General features: G+C 42.9%; 1 protein-coding gene across 4 annotated transcripts in view; it reads left to right on the top strand.

The window, feature by feature from the left end:
• Nucleotides 1–20,872, top strand: part of LOC137374575 (E3 ubiquitin-protein ligase DZIP3-like) — a 153,449-nt gene that overhangs the window by 108,727 nt on the left and 23,850 nt on the right. For 3 of the 4 annotated variants that reach the window (XM_068040875.1, XM_068040876.1, XM_068040873.1), the window contains 2 exons: nt 227–319; nt 4,474–4,588. In XM_068040875.1, coding sequence (XP_067896976.1) covers nt 227–319; nt 4,474–4,584 — 204 coding nt within the window. In that variant the 3' untranslated portion in view covers nt 4,585–4,588. Of the gene's footprint in view, nt 1–226; nt 320–4,473; nt 4,589–7,876; nt 8,018–20,872 lie in introns of those variants that run through there. The other variant, XM_068040874.1, reaches the window with a different exon arrangement.

Below are 20,872 nucleotides of genomic sequence, written 5' to 3'. Positions count from 1 at the left end.
AAACACTCGTGTCATTGCCATTTATCATATTCTGCACGTCTGTAAATAACATAGCAATCGAGAATAACTATATATCAATGCATAGTGTTCCTGGAATAACCATTTGAGGTTTTAATTTTAGTTTTAAATACTGAGTTGCTATGCCATTGCCACAACATTAGTTCATTGGATATACTGCGATAGTTTAAGAACTATTGTAACTCAAAATAATTCTTGTGTTTTGTAGACTGAAGAACAAGACCCTTGTGTGATCTGTCATGAAGAACTCACTATAGAGTCTATGCTTATTTTACCATGTGCGCACAAGTTCCACTCCCAGGTATTATGATCACATTTTGCCTTTATTAACTTTATTGCTATGACCTTTATAACGCAAAAGAAGAGGAAGGGAATCCATTACACAATGAAAATTTCTTAATAGGAGCACGTCCATTGAGAGCAATATGTGGATTGAATGCGTATGGAAGTAATTTGCATATCTACCAACAGTCTTTTTTTTTACAAAAGATGAGAAATTGAAAATCAAAACTGTCCCAAATAAATTGTGTTAGTTTGAATTAGTCCACTTCTGACTTATCACCAAAGTTTTATTGATTTTACCTGAGGTACCCTTGGTGCATTAGAACACTAGCATAATGCATTATGGAATGGTAGGATGTGAATTCATGCTGGAAAGCACTACACGAGTATATAAGTAATAGGAGCAGAAGTAGGCCATATGACCCATCAAGCCTGCTGCACCATTCAGTAAAACCCTGGGTGATTTTCAACCTCAACTCCACATTCCCACCCTATTCTGATATTGCTTGATGCTCTTAGGATCCAATAATTTATAGATCTCAGTCTTGAATACACTCAATGCCTGAGCATTCACAGTCCTCTGGGGTAGAGAATTCCAAAGATTTACAACCCTCTAAGGGAAGAAATTTCTCCTCATCTCAGTTCTAAATGGGCGACCCCTTTTCCTGTGACTATGACCCTAAGTTCTAGACTCGCTAGTCAGGGGAAATGGCCTCTCAGCATCTACACTGTCAAACCCTTTAAGAATTTTATGTTTCAATGAGATCACCTATCATTCTTCTAAACTCCAGAGAATATAGGCCCATTCTGCTCAATCTCCTTCAGAGGACAACCTTCTCATCCCAGGAATCAATCTAGTGAACTTTTGTTGCACCTCTTCAAGGCAAGTTATCTTTCCTTGAATAAGGAGATCAAAAATGTACACAGTACTTCAGGTGTGGTCTTACCAAGCCCTGAATAATTCCTTTCTCTTTTGACTCCAGCCCCCTTGCAATAAAGGCTAACATACCATTTGCCTTCTTAATTGCTTTCAGTACTTGCATGTTTACTATATGTAATTCCTACAGAAATGATACAATGCTCTTTAAATCTCACACATACCACTATAGTGAAGTACTAAATAGCAGTTAGTGCAAGTCAAAACCAAATAAGTCACTCAATGTTACTCGAGTAATATTAAATCTCCTGTTCCTAATTTCAAAATTAGCCCTGATAGCAGGCTGATTGCTCTGGGAAAGGGATACAAAAAAAGGAGGGGTGAAAGTTGCCTCAAACAAGGATCTCACTTCAGCAACAAAGTAGTTCTGGCTTTCATGCTGGTTTATCTACAAATGAAATGCACATGACCGGCTCTCCTTCACTGTTTAGCCAATCACACTTTCTGTCCCCCATCAAACCTCCCAAAGAAAGAAGTTTAGATTTATCCCCAGTCCACTCCCACCCTTTTTTCATTCTCCTTGTTCCTATTTAGATCTCCCATTCTGTATCTAACAGGAAAGAGGTTACCTGTTCTTGGGCATCTGCCTGTAGCTGTCTGTAACCAGCAACTAGGAGGTATGCAAGTGTTGCATTGTTATATTTGCAGTTTATTTTGCACCAACTGTTTATTGGGAAACACCTAGTTTCTGCTAATTACACAACTGAGATCTCATGAAATCTGAGTAAGGAATTCTGGGGTGATTCTATAACATACAAATCTGCCTATCACCAAGCTTTGTAATAATGCGAAGTTTAATATTTTACTTGCAACTAGACTGCTTTGGCAGTTTTCCCCAAGATCTTTTAACTGAATTTATAGCTGAATTAAGTATGCTTTCTGCTGGGTGCTTCCTACTCAGAATTATAGAACAGTACAGCATAAAAGGAGCCAGAGAAGAAGGCCATTTGGCCCATCGAGCCTGTGCCAGCTCTTTTGAAGAGCCATCTTGTCAGGCCCACTCACCTGCTCTTCCCTAGTATCCCTGCAATTTTTTCTCCTTCAAGTATTTATGCAATGCCCTTTTGAAGTCTACTATTAAATCTGTAGCCATCACCCTATTAGGCAATGCATTCCAAACCGTACCCTCTCGTAAAAAAATTTCTTTCCTTATATCGGGATTCTTTTGCCAATCACCTTACAACTGTGCCTGCTAGTTATCAACCTTTCAGCCCTTGGAAACAGTTTCCCTTTATTTACTCTATCTAAATCCTTCATTATTTTAAACACTATTAAATCTCCACTTGGTCTTCTCTGCTCTGAAAGTAACAACCCCAGCTTTTTCAGTTTATCCACATAACTGTAGTCCCTCATACCCTGGAACCATTCTATTAAATCTCTTCTGAACCCTCTCCAAAGCCTTTACGTCCTTCCTAAAGTGTAGTGCTCAGAAATGGGCACAATACTTCATCTGGGGCCGAACTGAAGTTTGGATAGATTTAGTATAACCTCCTGACTTTTGAAATCCCTCCTTCTGTGTATAAAATCCACAGTCCAATATGCTTTATTAACTGCTTTGTTAACCTGTCTGCTACCTTCAAAGATTTGTGCATAAACACCCCAGGTCTCTTTGTTCTTGCACCCCTTTTGAAATCGTACTCTTTAGCTTATACTGTCTCTTCTCAAAATGCATCACCTTGAACTCTCTTTTTTTCTGCATTATGCATCAAGTATTCATGTGCAAAACAGCAATGACACTGCCCTCATCCAGCCTCTGTTACCTCCTCACAAAACTCAATCGAGTTTGCCCTTAATACAATCATGCTGGCTCTCCTTTATTATCCATGCTTGTAAAATTTTCTATTAATTTTCTCCTGGATTATTGTCTTAAAAGCGTCCTCACCATTGACATTAAACTGACTGTCCTGTAATTGCCACGTTTATCCTTCTCCCCTTTTTTGAACAAGGCTGGAACATTTGCAACTCTCTAGTCCTCTAACACGACCATTGTAACTAAGGATCGTTGGAAGTTTATGGCCAGCACCTCTGCAATTTCCACCCCCAAGCACCTAGGATGCCTTCCATCTGGGGTGGGTGACTTATTCACTTTACATACTGCAAACCTTTCTAGTACCTCCTCTTTATTTATCTCACTCAGTATCACAAAAACCTTCATTTACTGTGACTTTGATGAAATCTTCTTCCTTGGTAAATACCAATGCAAAGTACTCATTTAGTACCTCAGCCGTGCCTTCTGCATCAGCCAATAAATCTCCATTTCTTTCCCTAGTTGGATCCACCCTGACAAACCTTTCACTAGGCCTATAGAAGACAATTTCAATTCCCTTTTATGTTAGCTGCCAATGTATTTGTCACTTTGCCCCTCATTTCCTTTTTCACTTCTCTGTACTTATTATATTCAGCCTTATTCTCCCTTGTATTATCAAGTTGACATCTGTCATGCACCCCCTTTTTCTGCTTCATCCTATTCTCTAACTCTTTAGTCGTCCAGGTAGTTCTCTCTTTAGTTGGCTTCCCTTTCGCTTTTGTGGGAATGTACCTGAACGATATTCTCTTTAAAGACTGCACAGTGCTCAATTACATTTCTGTCTGTCAATGTTTGATTCCTGTTTGCCCAGGCTAGATCCTTCTTCAATTTGCTGAAATTAGCCCTCTATATTGGGCAGGGAAGTTCTCTCTCTTGTCCTGGCCAATATTTATTCCTCAATCAACATCAGGTTTTCTGGTCATGATCACATTGCTGCTTATGGGAGCTTGCTGTGCACAAATTGGTTGCTGTTTTTCTTAGATTACAACAATGACTGCACTTCCAATGTACTTTGTTGGCTATAAAGCACTTTTGGATGTCCTGAAGTTGTGAAAGGTGCTATATAATGCAAGTCTATTTTTTTCTTTTATCACTAAACATTGTGATACTATGCTCCGCTATTGTGACATTCTCCACATGATCCACTTCATTTCCCAGGACTAGATCCAGCAATGCCTCCTTCTTCGTTGGGCAGGAAACATACTTATCTAGTAAATTGTCCTGAATATACTTCAGAAATTCCTCCCCTTCTCTGCCCTTAACACAATCACTGACGAATTCAATATTGGAGTAGTTAAAATCTCCCATTATCACTACTACCATAGTTCATATAACCTGTCGATAATCAATACTTTAGAAACCAATGTTAATTGCAGACTTAATCACTGATTAAAATAAAATGACTAATGATCTTTCCCCTCCCATATAGTGCATTGGGCCATGGCTGAAGGAACAGAGGACGTGTCCCACTTGCAGACTTCATGTTGTGCTACCACAAGAATTCCCAGGTCTTCCCAGCAGGAAAATTCCTCCACTGTAAACAGGTCAGAATTTTAGTCCTGATAAACTTTAAATATCCTGCAGGGTAATGGACTACCCGGATCAGAACATAGAATACTTACTGTAGTTACGACCAAGGTGGGAGGAGTGCGCTGTTATTCTCGTCCCATTTCTCCACAGGTCACAACATATATTTAAGTTTTCCCGCCTACCGTGATGGTCAATTATATATTCTATTTTTCCCAGAATGAAACACACTAACCAGGTTTCTTTAATCATAACAGAATTATCGGTTTATTATAAAACAAGTCTTAACCAATAATTAAGTCAAATGTACACACACAGATTAAAATATTAAAGCCCCTTTTATATCTTAGTCCCTCACACACACACACTTATATACATACATTGGTTAAATGGAAAAATAAAAGGGATTTTTGTTCATAGCGCTATTACAAAGAAAACAAAAAAAAAAATTAGACTGAATACTTGTCCTTGGTTTTAGTTTGCCATCCCAAATGCGTATAGTTGGCTGTCACTGGAATCTTCCTAGAACAGTTATTTCCAAGTGATTTTGAAGATCAGTTTGGGTAGGCTTTCGAATAACTGCAGCTACAGAGGCTTCAAATAGGTCTTACAGCAAAACTGCGGCAACAAGGGTTTCTGTTCCCCGACATTTGATACGAAGGTTTCTTCAAATACAGTTGGAAGTAGGAAACAGACGCACTGTATGCAGGATTTCTGTTCAAGAGAGAGCGCTGAGCTGAGTCTTCTTGGCAGGCAAAAACTAACTCTCTGTTGTAACAATTCAAATTGAAACTAAAAACATTCCAGAAGTCAAACCTCTATAAATCTTGACCTGTCACTTATTTGTAAACATCTTTCCAAGTCAAAAACAACCCCTGCTGCGTGATTATCCACAGACAGGTGCCTTACAGTAAGACTTGTTTACAAGTGAAATCCAGGAACCTTCTGGTGACTTCTTTAAAAAAAAAGTTCAGCATCTCTTCAAGATTCCAGATGAATCAGTGTTCATAATTCAACTATAATCCCTCAAAATATATTTTAAAGAAAAACATAGAAGCACTCTTGTAACACAGCACAAGAGGAGAATAATCAGCCCATTGTCCATTCCAGCTGTCTGCAAGAGCAATTCACCTAGTTCCATTCCCCTGTCGTTTCCGCATAGCCCTGGAAATTTATAGAAACGATGGCTCCTCCAGGATTTGAATCCAGGACCTCACAGCCTAAGCCAGAATCATATCCCTAGTCAAATAAGCCAGCTAATCATTGCTTGTTGCCTATAGCTATCATGCCCAGTAAAGGCATGTCCTATTCATCAAGTCAAACATAGACTGTATTCGGCATCGAATCTTCTGGAGCTGAATTTTCTTTTTAAATGAAGCACAATGGGCATTAAAATGCTGCAATAAGATGGCTGCCGAGGGATAGGTGACTTTTGCAATTTCAGCCCAGACACTGAAGTATCTCAAGCAGCCGGAAAGTTCCTAATTGAATGGCCATGGGTGGAGTGCCTCTCTTGGATGGACGTACCAGCAAAACTATGGCCAGGATTTTATCTGGGCGACGGGGGTCTTGACCTCTGGCAAAAGTGCTTCTGTGGAAGGCCCGCCGAATCAAGTGCCAGTTGGCACTTAACTCGACAGCGGTGTGCCTTCCACGGGATCAAGGACCTCGGTGACTAAAGTCCCGCCCTGTGAAAGCAATCAGAGGCCGGCAGCTCTTTAACCAAGCAGCCCCACCGCGGAGGCGGTGGCTGCTGCCGGTGGAATGCCCACCTAAGGCCAAGGCCACAGGTAATTCAGGGCGGGAGGAGTCTCATGGAGTGGGGGGCAGGGGGTGAGTGGTGGCAGCAGCAAGGGCATCGGGAAGGTGGCGGGGGTGCCAACTGAGATCTCAACCAGTTGGACTAAATGAGCTGAATATGACCTTAGAATTTGAAAAGTTCAATAACTGAAATTGTTTCTTTAAAGAAAAGGACTACAGCAGCTGGCTTTGCTTATATTAACAACAGAAAATAGAATGGCTGACTTTAATGTGAAATCATCGTAGAACTTGGCACAAGTTAGCTGACTTAACCATTGAACAGCTTGGAGCAATAGCTAAACAGGTGGAACGTAGTGTGAGGCAAAAGGCGAAGAAGCCTGACGTGCTAAAAGTGCTGGCTGAGCACGTTTTCCTCATCCCAGAATTGGAACAAGTCTTTTTACTGGCCTCACCTTCGGTCTGATGTGGCTGAATTCTGCAGGACCTGTAATGCTTGTCAGGTTGCAGGAAAGCCACAGTCCATAATTAAACCTGCCCCACTCAAACCCATACCAGCTTTTGGTGAACCCTTTGACAGCTTCCTGATAGACTGCGTAGGACCCTTATCCAGAACCAGGTCGTGATCTCAGTACCTCCTCACTGTAATGGACCTGACCAACCAATTCCCCAAGGCTATCCCCCTCAACAAATCGCAATCAAAGCCATGATTGAGGGGTTGACCCAGTTCTTTACCCAGTATGGCCTACCAAAAGAGATCCGATCAGGGAAGGAATTTCATATCTTGTGTGTTCCAGGAGGCTCTCCACAGCCTAGGTACAGTACAGTTGAAATCTTCAGCCTACCACCCACAGACCCAAGCAATATTAGAACAGTAGAATCAGATCCTCAAAACCATGATCTGAACATATTGCGTTAAATACCCTTATAATTGGTGTCCGCCATGAAAGATACACCTCATGAATCCACAGACTACAGCCCATTCGAATTAATTTATGGACATGAGGTGCGAGGCCCCCTGGAGCTAGTGAAAAAAACAAAGTTTCTGGAGTCAAGGGAGGAAACCTCACTATTAGAGTACGTGACCATGTTTCATGAACTGCTCTTTAATGCCTGTGCTGTGGCCAAAGAGCACTAAAAAGCCTCACTGTAAATCGTGAAGAAGCAGGCAGGTAGGTATGCTGAAACTCAAAGTCAAACTCTCCAGCCACGAGATCAGGTCTTGTTGCTGTTGCCACTACCATGTGTTCCCTATAGATCAAAATTTAGTGTCCCTTACAGAGTGACCAAAAGGATCAATGAGGTAAATTATCTGATTCATACCCCCAACTGGAGAAAGAAACACCAGTTATGCCACGTTAACATGTTAAAAAGGTATTATAGCCAAGAACTCGGCCAACCAGTAGGCATTTGCCAGAAGGTTGAGATAGAAGAGGAAAGCAGTCTCAGCAAGGGCGAGATAGACTAGGAAGAGGGGCTAGAAAAGTTAGACTATGACAATCTTTTATCCCTCAAAAACTCTAACGTCAGCCTGATTCTATTGAAAGTGTTTGCAAGTCGTTAATTGTTGAAATTCGCTGGAGAAGGAAAGCGTTACCTCCTGCTGGAGTTAGACTGTGGACTGTTCTACTGTGGAAGAACCTTTTGCTCGCATCGGGCGACTGTGAGGACTTCAAGCAACACTGGACTATAGATTTCATAGTGTTTAATAAATTAGTTTTTCTAATAAAAGAGTTGATTTGTTGATTGGTTAGCTTCATTCAGGGGTTAATAGATGGTACAATTTGGCTGTGTCTTGGAAAGTTTTAAATGATATGTTAGACGATCTGTGGAGCAATGGAATTGAATTATCAGTGTGTTTCTCCCACCACAATCAGAATCGTATATTTTGATTCGGGGCTTTGACTGGAGTGGTCGGTCGTAACACTTTGAAATTTGTCATTCTTGCATCTGTCCTGATGAGTGCAAGACGAAAAGCTTCGACAGCATGTCTCTTAGCAAAACTTAGCGGCGCTGTGGTTTATACCGCAGTCTCACAGCTCCAGCGACCCGGGTTCAGTTCTGGGTACTGCCTGTGCGGAGTTTGCAAGCTCTCCCTGTGACCGCGTGAGTTTCAGCCGGGTGCTCCGGTTTCCTCCCACAGCCAAAGACTTGCAGGTTGATAGGTAAATTGGCCATTATAAATTGCCCCTAATGTAGGTAGGTGGTAGGAGAATGATGGGGATGTGGTAGGGAATATGGGATTAATGTAGGATTAGTATAAATGGGTGGCTGTTGGTCAGCACAGACTCGGTGGGCTGAAGGGCCTGTTTCAGTGCTGTATCTCTAAATAAAATAAATAAAAATATACAGGTTTCTGCAATTTTCAGGTTACAAGTACATGATACAATATGGACCTCTGCAGATTAGTAAGGCCTAGTGAAAGCTTGATCAAGGGGAAACTAGATAAGTACATGAGGGAGAAAAGTGTGGTAGGATATGTTGATAGGTTTGATGAAGAGGGGTAGGAAGAAGGTCTTGTGGAGCATCAGCACCAAAATGGACCCATTGAGTGGAATGCCTTGTTTTTGTGCTGTAAATACCTTGCTATTTCCAGCGACTAGATTTTTGTTACGGAGGCGGCAAATCGGAACCGGGTCTGGTTTGAGGTCAGAAATCCACCTCTTGTGGGTTTGCAATTTCCAAATGGGTGAGCCCTTAATTGTTATGGAGATGGGTTTCCTGTCCACTTAGAAGCAGTGGAATTGAAAATGGAGGTGAGCCAGATCAAATGTGGGGTTCATGTGAACACTCCACAGCAGCCATCACTGAGGCTGCTGGTTGTCCTGAGGGAGGGATCTGACATCCACAGCACTGGGGGAAGCGAGATATCTGAAGGGAGCTGGAGGCCTGGCACGAGGGGTTGGGCAGACCCTCGCTTCATCGATGCTAACCTGGATCTAATGCTGCAGACTGTAAGGGAGAGGTCCTCTTCCCAGAGGTAGCAGGAGGAGGCCATCTCATCATGCAGCAGGGGCACCTCTCTGTTAAGTGTTGTGCCCCTCCACTCCATTTTGCTCCTCTCCTCCTCTTAATGCCTACTCCTCCCCTGATGAACTGTCTCCTTACAGGGTCTCACTGTCCTCAAGGTTCACACCTTTCTGGAAGGCCATGTTATGGAGAATGCAGCAGACCTTCACAATGACCAAGACCCTTGCAGGAGGGCACCACTCAACTGATGCAGGCACCAGAATCGCATCTTCCGAAACCTGATGGCCTCCTCAATGGTTGTCCTGCTGCGCAGGTGGCATTGGTTGCTGGGTCTGCGGTAGAGGGGTCAGTAGTGATCTCCTCAAGGGATTTCCCTTGTCTCTTTGGATTCATCCATGCATTTTGGGGGATAGAAGGAAGTACTAAGGCAGCATAGACTGGCAAAGGATGAAAGCGTCATGGCAGCTGTCAGGAAAGCAAGCACACACATGGACGAAGCTCTTCTTGTGGTCATGGATTAGTTGGATGTTGAGGGAATGGAAGTCCTTCCTGTTGATGGATCTGACTGGTCGGTCACTTGGTGCCTTGATAGATGCACGTTTTGCCCTGCACCCGGGGAAATCCAACGATGAAGGCTGAACTCAATGCCTTCTGTGTCTGCGCAGGCCCATCTGTGTCAGAGTGGTGTAGTGCCCCACCCTCCTGAAAATGGCATCTGGGACCTGTCTGATAGCGTGATGAGCTGCCCACTGCAAGATGCCACCATTGTGCGCAGCTGATCCCTGGAATGACCTGCTTGCATAAACGTTTAGGGTGTTGGAGAGCTTGATGGCTGCAAGTAGGGGACTGCCATGGGGGCCATGTGGTGTCAGGTCATTGTGGATCACAGCACACAGGTCTGAGAGCATCTGCCTGGATAGGCACAGCCTCCTATGGCACTGGCGCTCTGTCATTTGCAGGTAGCCGGCCCTTGGACTGTGCACCCGATAACTCGGGTAGCACCTTTCTCCTCCTGCAGCCCCCGCTGTGCTCCTCTGGCCTCCTGCTGTCCAGGAGGCTGCATCTGCTGCAGCTCATCCTGGCTGCTCTGTCCAGTGTCAGAATAGCCATTCACCAGGCCTTCCCTGCCAACCCCAGCTGCCCCAGTGATGGCAGCGGCCTCTCCGGTTTCCTGTCACTTACCACTGAAAAAAGCAAGTCTTACAGCTGCAGCAGTGGCCACTCTGTGACACTTTTGAAGTGCCAGTGTTTTACTTTGTGCCTCTACAGTAATTTATTCAGCCCTTCCCATAGCCCTAACGGTAGTCTGCTGTGTTCACTTCTTGAACACCCTGCCCTGTACCCCACATGGTGTCCTCCACATTCTCAGCCTTTGAAAATTAAACACTGCTGCTGACCAGCCTGTTAATGAGCTCTGCGATAAACTCAACAGGCAATTAATTGGAGACGCATGCCCGATTGGCTTCCTCACTCCCAGCACCCCTTTAAAAATGCATCATGTTCCGGAGGCGGCGGGTCCCAGTGCAACCTCCGAGAAAGCAATCTTCAAATCACGCTCGCCTCCGCACCCACACTCAGTGGGCTTTAAAAATTCAGCCCCAGAACTCCATACCTAACAAAACTGTGGGAGTACCTGCAATGTGCGGAATGTCGTAGTTCAAGAAGGCGGCTCGCCACCACCTTCTCCAGGGTAATTAGAGATGGGTAGTAAGTGCTGGCCTTCCCAGTGATGCCCATATCCTGTAAATGAAAAATACATTTTTCAAAAAAATCTGCACAAAAATAACTTAGTAGTTGGCATGGATTCACAAGAAGATCCTGCTTGATCAATCTGTAACTTTGAGGAACCAGTGACCCAAGACTTCCAAAGGATTTTAACTAAGTTTCAAACAAAAAGCTATTATTTAAACTCACGACTCTGCTGATTCTGTCTATTTGACAAATAAAACACAAAGGGGTGAAACTCTAATAACAAAACCCAATTGCTGTGGTCAAGTGGAACTGCACACACCCCTCAGCATGTGGTTATAAGAGTATGAATTATAAGTTGAATGAATTGCAGGAACAAATTTAACTTGGAACTTACGCCATGGTAGTCATCACTGAACCATGGTTGCAAGATGGTCAGGACTGGGAACTGAATATACTTGATTTTAAGGTCTATAGGCAGGATAGGGAATCTGGTAGCCTTAGAGGTTAAGGATGAAGTTATTTCTGCAACAATATCTTGTATTTATATAGCACCTCTAATATTATAAAACATTCCAAGGTCCTTCACAGGAATGTTATATAGCAAATTTTGACACCAAGCCACATAAAGAGGTGTTCAAGCAGATGACCAAAGGTTTGGTCAAAGAGGCAGATTATAAGGAGCTTCTTAAAGTAGGCAAGAGAATTGGAGAGGTTTAGTGAGAGAATTCCAGAGCCTAGAGCGTAGGCAGCTGAAGCAGAGCCACCAATGGTGGAGCAATTAAAATTGAGGATGCTCAAGAGGCCACAGATATATTGGAGGGTAGTGGGGCTGGAAGAGATTACAGAGATAGGGAGGGGTGAGGCTATGGAAGAATTTGAAAACAAAGATGAGAATTTTAAAATCGAGGTGCCACTTAAGTGAACGGGGCTTAGTGTGAGTAAGGACACTGGCAACAGAGATTTGGATGACCTCAAGTTTACAGAGGGTAGAATATGGGAGGCTGGTCAGGAGTGTGTTGGAATAGTTAAGTATAGAGGTTTCAGTAACAGATGAGCTGAGGCAGGCGTGAAGCCAAGTGATGTTATGGAGGTGGAAAAAGGCAGTTTTAGTGATGGCGCATTATATGACCAGAAGCCCATCTTGGGGTCAAATAACTAAGGTTGCAAACAGTCTGGCTCAGCCTCAAAATGTTACCAGTGTAAGATTAAACATATAACCTTACGAAAGAACTCCTTGTATAAAACAGTGGGAAAATGGGGCATGATATAAAAGATGGAGTGACTGTGGGGAAATGGTGTCAAACTGTAACAGGCCCCCTGCACCTACTAAAAGTCCTTGAAGAGCTGGCTGAGAAATTTCTAGCAGGTCTGACTCTAGTTGATAAGGCACAGGATGCAAAGATCTTGAGATAAGGAGAGAATAGGACAGTGTTCTAATGAAAGGCATTATGTAATGGTAGCAACAGCCACCTGATTGGTCAAGAAAGGCATCCAAAGGGCATGATAGCCACAAGGATGAACATGATTAGGGATGAGGAGGAGTTAATTGGATAAGAGCCAGGGTAAAAGAGACCCTACTGATCGGTTCTGTACAGCAGAGTAGAACCAGAAACAAGAAGACAAAACCGCAAGAGAAAGAGAGAGATACAAAGAGAAAAGCTTGAAGACTAAAGACCAAAGCTGCAAGAGATGTGTGCTCTTCCGTCCAAGCTTGATATGGGTAGTGTAACCCGTAATAAACTGTAAATTGCTGCCAGAGTTTATTCCTTTAGTTTACATAAAACTTAATAAACTTGTTCGGATATTATCTCAATAGATAGATTCACGACTGAACTTTTGTCATGTCCGATCCCGCTGCGAGTAGCGGGTTACAAGAGACTTGGGAGTGCTTGTACAAGGAATGCAGGAAGTTAGCAGGCAGGTACAGCAGGCAATTAGGAAGGCAAATAGCATGTTGGCCTTTATTACAAGGGGATTGGAGTACAGGAATAGAGAAGTCTTGCTACAATTGTAGAGAATTTTGGTGAGACCATATCTGGAGTACTGTGTGCAGTCTTGATCTCCACATTTGAGAAAGGTTATACTTACATTGGAGGCAGTTCAGCGAAGGTTCACTAAACTCATCGCTGGGATGAGGGGGTTGTCCTATGATGAGAGGCTGAGTAAATTGGGCCTATATTCTCTGGAGTTTAGAAGAATGAGAGGTGATCTCATTGAAACATATAAAATTCTGAAGGGGCTGAATAGAGTAGACACTGAGAGATTGTTTCCGCTGGTCGAGGAATCTATAACACAGGCACAGTCTTAGGATATGGAGCGATCATTTAGGATTGAGATGAGGAGAAATTACTTCACTCAAAGGGTTGTGAACCTTTGGAATTCTCTACCCCAGAGGATTGTGGATGCTCCATTGTTGAATACAATTAAGACTGGGCTGGACAGATTTTTGGTCTCTCAGGGAATCAAGAGATACGGTGAGCAGACGGGAAACTGAAGTTAAATCCTAAGGTCAGCCATGATCATATTGAATGGCGGAGCAGTCTTGATGGGTCTACTTCTGCTTCTATTATGTTCTTGTGTTAAATCCTCACAGATTGACTCCTGATTACACCAGAGAGAAGGATGGAGTCAGTGGTGAGGGAACAACGACATAGTGGGGACAAGGGACAATGGCTGTGGTCTTCCCAATATTTAATTGGATGAAATTTATGCTCATTCTTGTAGACTCAGTCAAAACACATATAGCAAAAACACATAAAAATTTAGTTAAAACAAATGGGCTAGTCACACAACAATAAATAATGTGTTAAAGCATAGGGAGGAGGAGTAGAAAAGGGGCCACAGCACACAGATGGCCGAGGAATTGTAAACAGTATAGATAAGACATATTGATGATACCAGACCCTGTCTTTCATGTAGCAGATAAAGGGAGTCGTCATGGATACCAGATAAGATCTGACTCATAGTCGATAATAGGAAACTGTGAAGTTTTGAATAGGTTCTCACTGAGCCAAATAAGGAATTATCATTATGTCAGTATACCAGACTCCTATGAGTAAGTAAGAGGGGCGGGTCTTGGAAACAAGATTTAACCCCTGACTGAAACTGAGGAAGGTACGAGAACCCTGGGGAAGAACACTTGAGAAGATACCCTGAGCCAGGGGCTCAGAACAGAAGAGCAGCCGCAAGTCCGACACTGATCACCTCATGTCTTGACGGGTAGTATACTGTACAAGCAGTGAGAGCTTGTACTTTGACGAGTTTTGATACTGTGCAAGCAGTGAGAACTTGTATTTGATGATTTAGTGTTTGAATAAAATATTGATATATCTTTCACCAATTGGATTCCGCAGATTCTTTAAGAGTAAGTGCGTATTAGGCACAACATTCTGCGCTGGATGGCAGACATGCAATCTGATACCATAGAAGAAGAGTCGAGAGAGGTGGTGTTGAGGTAGAGCTGGGTGGTGTCAGCATTCATGTGAAAACTGACGTCATGTTTTCACATGATGTCGCTGAGAGGCAGCATGTAGATGAGAAATAGGTGAGGGCCCAGGATTGAACATTAGGGGACACTAGAGGTAAAGGTGTTGGGAGCAGGAAGAGAAACTATTGCAGGTGACTCTCTGGCTATGACTGGATAGATAAGAATGGAACCAGGTGAGAGCAGTCCCAGCCAACTGGATGACAGTGGAGAGGCATTGGAGGAGGATGGTGTGGTCAACCATGTCAAAGATTACAAACAGGTCAAGAAGGATGTCATTTATGACTTTGGTAAGAGCCATTTCGATACTGTGGCAGGAGTGAAACTTAATTGGAGGGATTCAAGCATCGAGTTTCAGGAAAGATGGGCACAAGTTTTGAAGGCAACAACACATTCAAGGACTTTGGAGAGGAAAGGGAGTTTGGAGATTGGGCCATAGTTTGCAAGGATGGTGAGATCAAGTGTTGGTTTTTTGCTATGATAAGAAAGGACATGACAAGAGGTAAGCAGGCAGTGGAGCCGTAGGTAGAACTAAGAAATAGGAAAGGATTTAAGACTGCAGAGGGAGCTGTGTATAGGCTCAAAGGTAGCAGTTATGAACTGGCAGAATATATAAATGTAGGGATTAGACAAGCATGTGACAGAGACGGAATAATGGGAGATTTTAACTTCTGTATAGATTGGGATAAACAGGCGAGCTATTCACCATAGCTATCAATGACTTGGATGAAGGAAAAGCGAATTGTATATCAAAGGTTGCAGATGTCACTAAGTTGAGGGACACAATAAATAGAATAGATGGGAGCAGGAAGTTTCAAAGGGGCATGGATTGAGCTGACAAAACTGTGGTAAATGGAGTTCAATGTGGGAAATTGTGTGGTCCTGCACTTTGGATCCAAGAATTGGAGTATAATCTAAAAAGTGAGGCACTGAGAAGTATGGAGGAGCAAAAGAATTTGCATAACCGTGTACACAAATTACTACAAGCTCACAGGAAGGTACAAAAAGTAATCAAAAAGGCTAATGGTATATTTAGCTTTATCAAAGGGGAGTAGAATGCAAAGGGAAGGAAGTTAGCCATCTGGAGCACTGCATTAAGTTCTGGGCGCTGCAAATTAATAAAGATATATTGGTCATGGATGGGGTGCAGCACAGATTGACCAAAATGATAAAAGCAAAATACTACAGATGTTGGAAATCTGAAATAAAAATAGAAAGTGCTGGAAATACGTAGCAGGTCTGGCAGCATCTGTGGAGACAGAAGCAGAGTTAGCATTTCAGGTCTGTGACCGAACTGGCAAAGGGTAGAAATGTAATAGGTTTTAAGCAAGCAATGCGGGGATGGGGAGGGGGAAAGAGAACAAAAGGGAAGGTGATAGGACAGAGAGCCGGAGAGATTAACTGACGAGGAGCAAACGCAAAGGGAGTGTGCTAATGGTGCGATGAAAGACAAAGTACTAGTGCAGGGAGAGTGTTAATGACAGAATAATGAACAGTCCTAGCTAAAAGCACAACCATGAAAAAAACAGTTTAAGGCAGGCACATGATTAAAAAAATGATAAAATAATAATAAAGGGGCCAGTCATGCTCTGACCAAAATAATCCCTGGTCTAAGAGTGTTAAATTATGAGTTCTGGTTACATAAACTTGCCATGTATTCCATTGAGTATAGAAGATTGAGGAATGGTCTAAGTAATGTGAAGGAAGAATTTGATAGGGTATATAAGGAGAAATTATTTTCTCTGATGAGAGAATCCAGAACAAGGGGGTCACAGTTTTAAAATTAGGGCGAGGCCATTCAAGTGAATTCAGGAAACACTTTTTCACACACAATGAAGTAGATATCTGGTACACTCCCCAAAAGGCAGTGGACGCTGATTCATTTGAAACTTCCAAGACTAAGATCAATAGATCTTTGTTAGGTAAGGGTAATGAGATGTGGAACATAGGCAGGGAAATGAGGTTGATGTACAGGATCAGTCATAATCTAATTAAATTCTGAACAGGCTTGAGGGGCTGAATAGCCTACTCCAGCTTCCATGTTCTTAAAGCAGTTTAGTTTCTTTACAAAGGTAGATGTGTAATCTCTATTAGCTTCCTAATATATTAAAGCTCCCTGTACTGTTTTGTGAACAAAATTATAAACTAGTGAATTTTGTTTACTTTTATCCCTCTGGCTAACTAATTCTCTAAAAGAAAAATCACATCATAATATTCATTGTAGAATAGTCAGTTCTTAGTGTTATTATCTTTGTGTGACCTTCTCCCAATACAATAAACTAGGTTTGTCACTCTTGCTCGCAGTGTGCCCCTCTTATTTACCAACTTTGATCAAAGAAGTTTTGATTTTCTATTTTATATATTTCTGTTTAAAATGTATTTGATAGGAATCCAATATAAAAGATGAAGACCTCACTATTTAGCGTGCTGCTTTGGCCAAGTGTAAGGGAGACTTATCTTTGGAAAGACTGCCATCTAGTGGTACTGAAATATACCTGAAATGTTTTCTTTCTTTTCTCCACAAATGCTGCCTGAGTGCTTTCCAGTATTTTCTAATTTTTAAAAAATATTTCAGTCACAACGATCAACTCTAATGCTCCTTCTACAGTCATTCATTCTGTAGTCCTTAGTTACTGAAAAAAATCTGCCTTTGTCTTTACTTGCATTAATATTTTTCAATTCAGAGTTTCCTTTCCTACAAAATAGCCTCTACACACTCACAAAATTACTAAACGGGAGTTTTGGTGCTTATGCTGTCATACCTGGAATTCATGCTGTTCTAAGGTATTATAGATGTGTGTAAAAAGACAGTAGAAAGACAACTTGATAGAATAAATTATTTTTATTGTAACTTAATAATTAAAATTCAAAGATGATTGATGTTTTTCCATTCTTTAAGAAAGGCTGCGATGTGGATCTGTCATACGGTTGTTAGAAATGCAGGGCCTCAGCAATCCACCATAATGGTGGAGACGACAATTGATGCTGCAATGGCCAGTGAACAGGGACAAACAGCCAGTTTGATCTCATTAAATTCTAACTGACTGAATTTAAGATTTTTAAAAAATTAAATAGACAGCTATTTTCCAGTTGAATAGAAACGATTGATTTTTAGAATAAAAACAAGAAATGCTGGAAATACTCAGCAGGTCTGGCAGCATCTGTGGAGAGAGAAGCAGAGTTAACGTTTCAGGTCAGTGACCCTTCTTCAAAACTAGCAAATATTAGAAATGTAAAAGGTTATAAGCAAGTAAAGTGGGGGTGGGGCAAGAGATAACAAAGGAGAAGGTGTAAATAGGAGAGAATAGCTGACCAGAAGGGCGTGGTGCAAAGGCAAACAATATGTTAATGGTGTGTTGAAAGACAAAGCATTAGTACAGATAGGGTGGATTTTGGGAAGTAGGTAGAAGTGGGCTGTCTGGGGTATAGGGACTATGAGGTTGGAAGCTGTCGAGGGAACATCTCCAGAGGAGATGAGGTCAGTGACAGTCCTGTGGACAGTAGCTTGATGTTCGGTGGTGGGGTCATGGTCCAGAGGGAGGTAGGAAGAAGTGTCCGTGAGTTGGCGTTGAGCCTCTGCAAGGTAGAGGTCGGTACGCCATACGACAACAGCACCACCCTTGTCTGCAGGTTTGATGACCATGTCGGGGTTAGACCTGAGAGAACGGAATGCCTCAAGTTCAGAGGGGGACAGGTTAGAGTGAGTGAGGGGGGAAGAGAAATTGAGATGACCAATGTCGCGCCGACAGTTTTCAATGAAAAGATCCGGAGCGGGTAAGAGGCCAGGGGGAGGGGTCCTGGTTTTTCTGTGTTTATTTTATTTTATTTCATCTTAGTTTGTTCAGTTTGCTTACCCACTTTTTTTTTTCATGTTTGTACTTGTGGCTGTTCAATTTTCAGTCCATTAACACCCGATCTGTACAAATGCTTTGTCTTTCAACACACCATTAACATATTGTTTGCCTTTGCTCCATGACCTTCTGGTCAGCTATTCTGTGACCTTGTCCTATCTACACCTTCTCCTTTGTTCTCTCTTTCCCCACCCCCGCTTTACTTGCTTATAACCTTTTACATTTCTAATATTTGCTAGTTCTGAAGAAGGGTCACTGACCTGAAACGTTAACTCTGCTTCTCTCTCCACAGATGCTGCCAGACCTGCTGAGTGGTTCCAGCATTTCTTGCTTTTATTGCAGATTTCCAGCATCGCAATATTTCGCTTAGATTTTTAGAATGCTGTTAAGATAGTGGGTGTTATAAAAGTATCTCTTCAGCCGAGCTTTCTGGTTTCTCCTGGTGGGGGAGGGAAGGGAGTGCCCCAGTGCATTAAAGGTATTTAAAATGCAGTACCTGTTCCAGACATCCCACAAACATATAATCAGTGGAGGGATTCCAGGATGAGTGCATCCCATCACATGAACTGAGATGTGCTGCCATGCAGATTTTGAAGGCTGAGATTTTCTATCCAATTAGTATGGGATGGAATGGACTGGACGTTGCAAATAAAAAAAGAATGGTGCCACAATCCACCATTATCTAGTCCCTCAGGGCAGCATTTCAAGCAGATTTGAACACAGATCCCAGTTTATTGCACCACAGAGCCAACTCTGGATTCTCTGTCATTCTTGCGATCTGCACAATGTTGCTTTTATTTGTATGCACTCAGCCACAGAAAGTGTTAAATACTTCATTGTACCATGGACTTGTATTGTGGAAATTTCTCTTTTTTTTCTTTGTTGTGGGTTAGGGGAAGGTATTATTCTACAGCCAAAAGTGATTGTAGAGATAAAGTAGGTACGAAATTTTTTTTCTTGCACCTAGAGCCATGGATTTTTTTTTACAGCACAGAGCCATGATCTCCTCTTCACTAGAGCAATCCTAAACTAACCCCACTGTACTACTTTCTCATCATTGCCCTATTACTTGGCTCACTTGACCACAATTTCCAGCAGTCTGGCAGACAGGCACCTATGATGCACCCCAGTAAACTTTGATAGGGTCAGCACCAGAGATCACTAGCAGGCAGACCCTGGCATCTGTGCCAGGATCAACAGCCAGTTTCAGCCAGTGGAGAGCTTTCCCCCTGATTCCCACTGACTACAATTTTACCAGAATTCCTTCGTGCCACAATTAGTCAAATGCTGCCATGATGTCAAAGACAGTCACTCTCACCTCCCCTCTGGAATTCAGCTCTTTTGTCCATGATTGGACTAAGGCTGTAATGAGGTCTGGAGCTGAGTGGTTCTGGCGGAACCCATACTGAGCATCGACGAACACGTTTTGCAGTGTAAGTGCTGCTTGATAGCATTGTCAATAACACTTTCCATCACTTTGCTGATGATTGAGAGTAGACTGATGGGGTGGTAATTGGCTCGATTGGATTTGTCCTGCTTTTTGTGGACAGGGCATACCAGGGCAACTTTCCATATTGTCAGGTAGACGTCAGTGTTTTACCTGTACCAGAACAGCTTGGCTAGGGTTGTGGTTAATTCTGAAGCACAGGTCTTCAGTACTACAACTGGGATTGGGGCCTGTGGCCTTGCTGTATCTAGTGCACTCAACCATTTCTTCATATTACATGGAGTGAATTGAACTGGCTTTTCTAATGATGGATACCTCAGGATTAGGTCAAGACTTTTTTTTATTTGTTTCATGGGATACGGGCATCGCTGGCCAGGCCAGCATTTATTGTCCACCCCTAATTGCCCTTGAGAAGGTGGTGGTGAGCTGCCACCTTGAACCGCTGCAGTCCATGTTAGGTAGGTACACCCACAGTGTTTTTAGGAAGGGAGTTCCAGGATTTTGACCCAACGAAGGAACAGTGAAGGAACGGTGATATAGTTCCAAGTCAGGATGGTGTGTGGCTTGGAGGGGAACTTGCAGGTGGCGGTGTTCCCAGGCAACTGCTGCCCATGCCCTTCTAGGTGGTCGAGGTCGCGGGTTTGGAAGGTGCTGTGTAAGGAGCCTTGGTGCATTGCTGCAGTGCATCTTGTAGATGGTACACACTGCTGCCACTGTGCATCGGTGGTGGAGGGAGTGAATGTCTGTAGATGGGGTGCCAATCAAGCGGGCTGCTTTGTCCTGGATCGTGTCGAGCTTCTTGAGTGTTGTTGGAGCTGCACCCATCCAGGCAAGTGGAGAGTATTCCATCACACTCCTGACTTGTGCTTTGTAGATGGTGGACAGGCTTTGGGGAGTCAGGAGGTGAATTACTCGCCTCAGGAATCCTAGCCTCTGACCTCTTGTAGCCATGGCTACTCCAGTTCAGTTTCTGGTCAATGGTAATCCCCAGGATGTTGATGGTGGGGGATTCAGCGATCGTAATGCAGTTGAATGTCATGGGGAGATGGTTAGATTCTGTCTTGTTGGAGATGTTTATTGCCCGGCACTTGTGTGGCGC

The sequence above is a fragment of the Heterodontus francisci genome, chromosome 10, assembly GCF_036365525.1.
Source record: "Heterodontus francisci isolate sHetFra1 chromosome 10, sHetFra1.hap1, whole genome shotgun sequence".
In the NCBI taxonomy this organism is placed as follows: domain Eukaryota; kingdom Metazoa; phylum Chordata; class Chondrichthyes; order Heterodontiformes; family Heterodontidae; genus Heterodontus; species Heterodontus francisci.
Note: the sequence above shows the minus strand (reverse complement) of the source record. Positions and strands in the feature narration are given on the sequence as shown.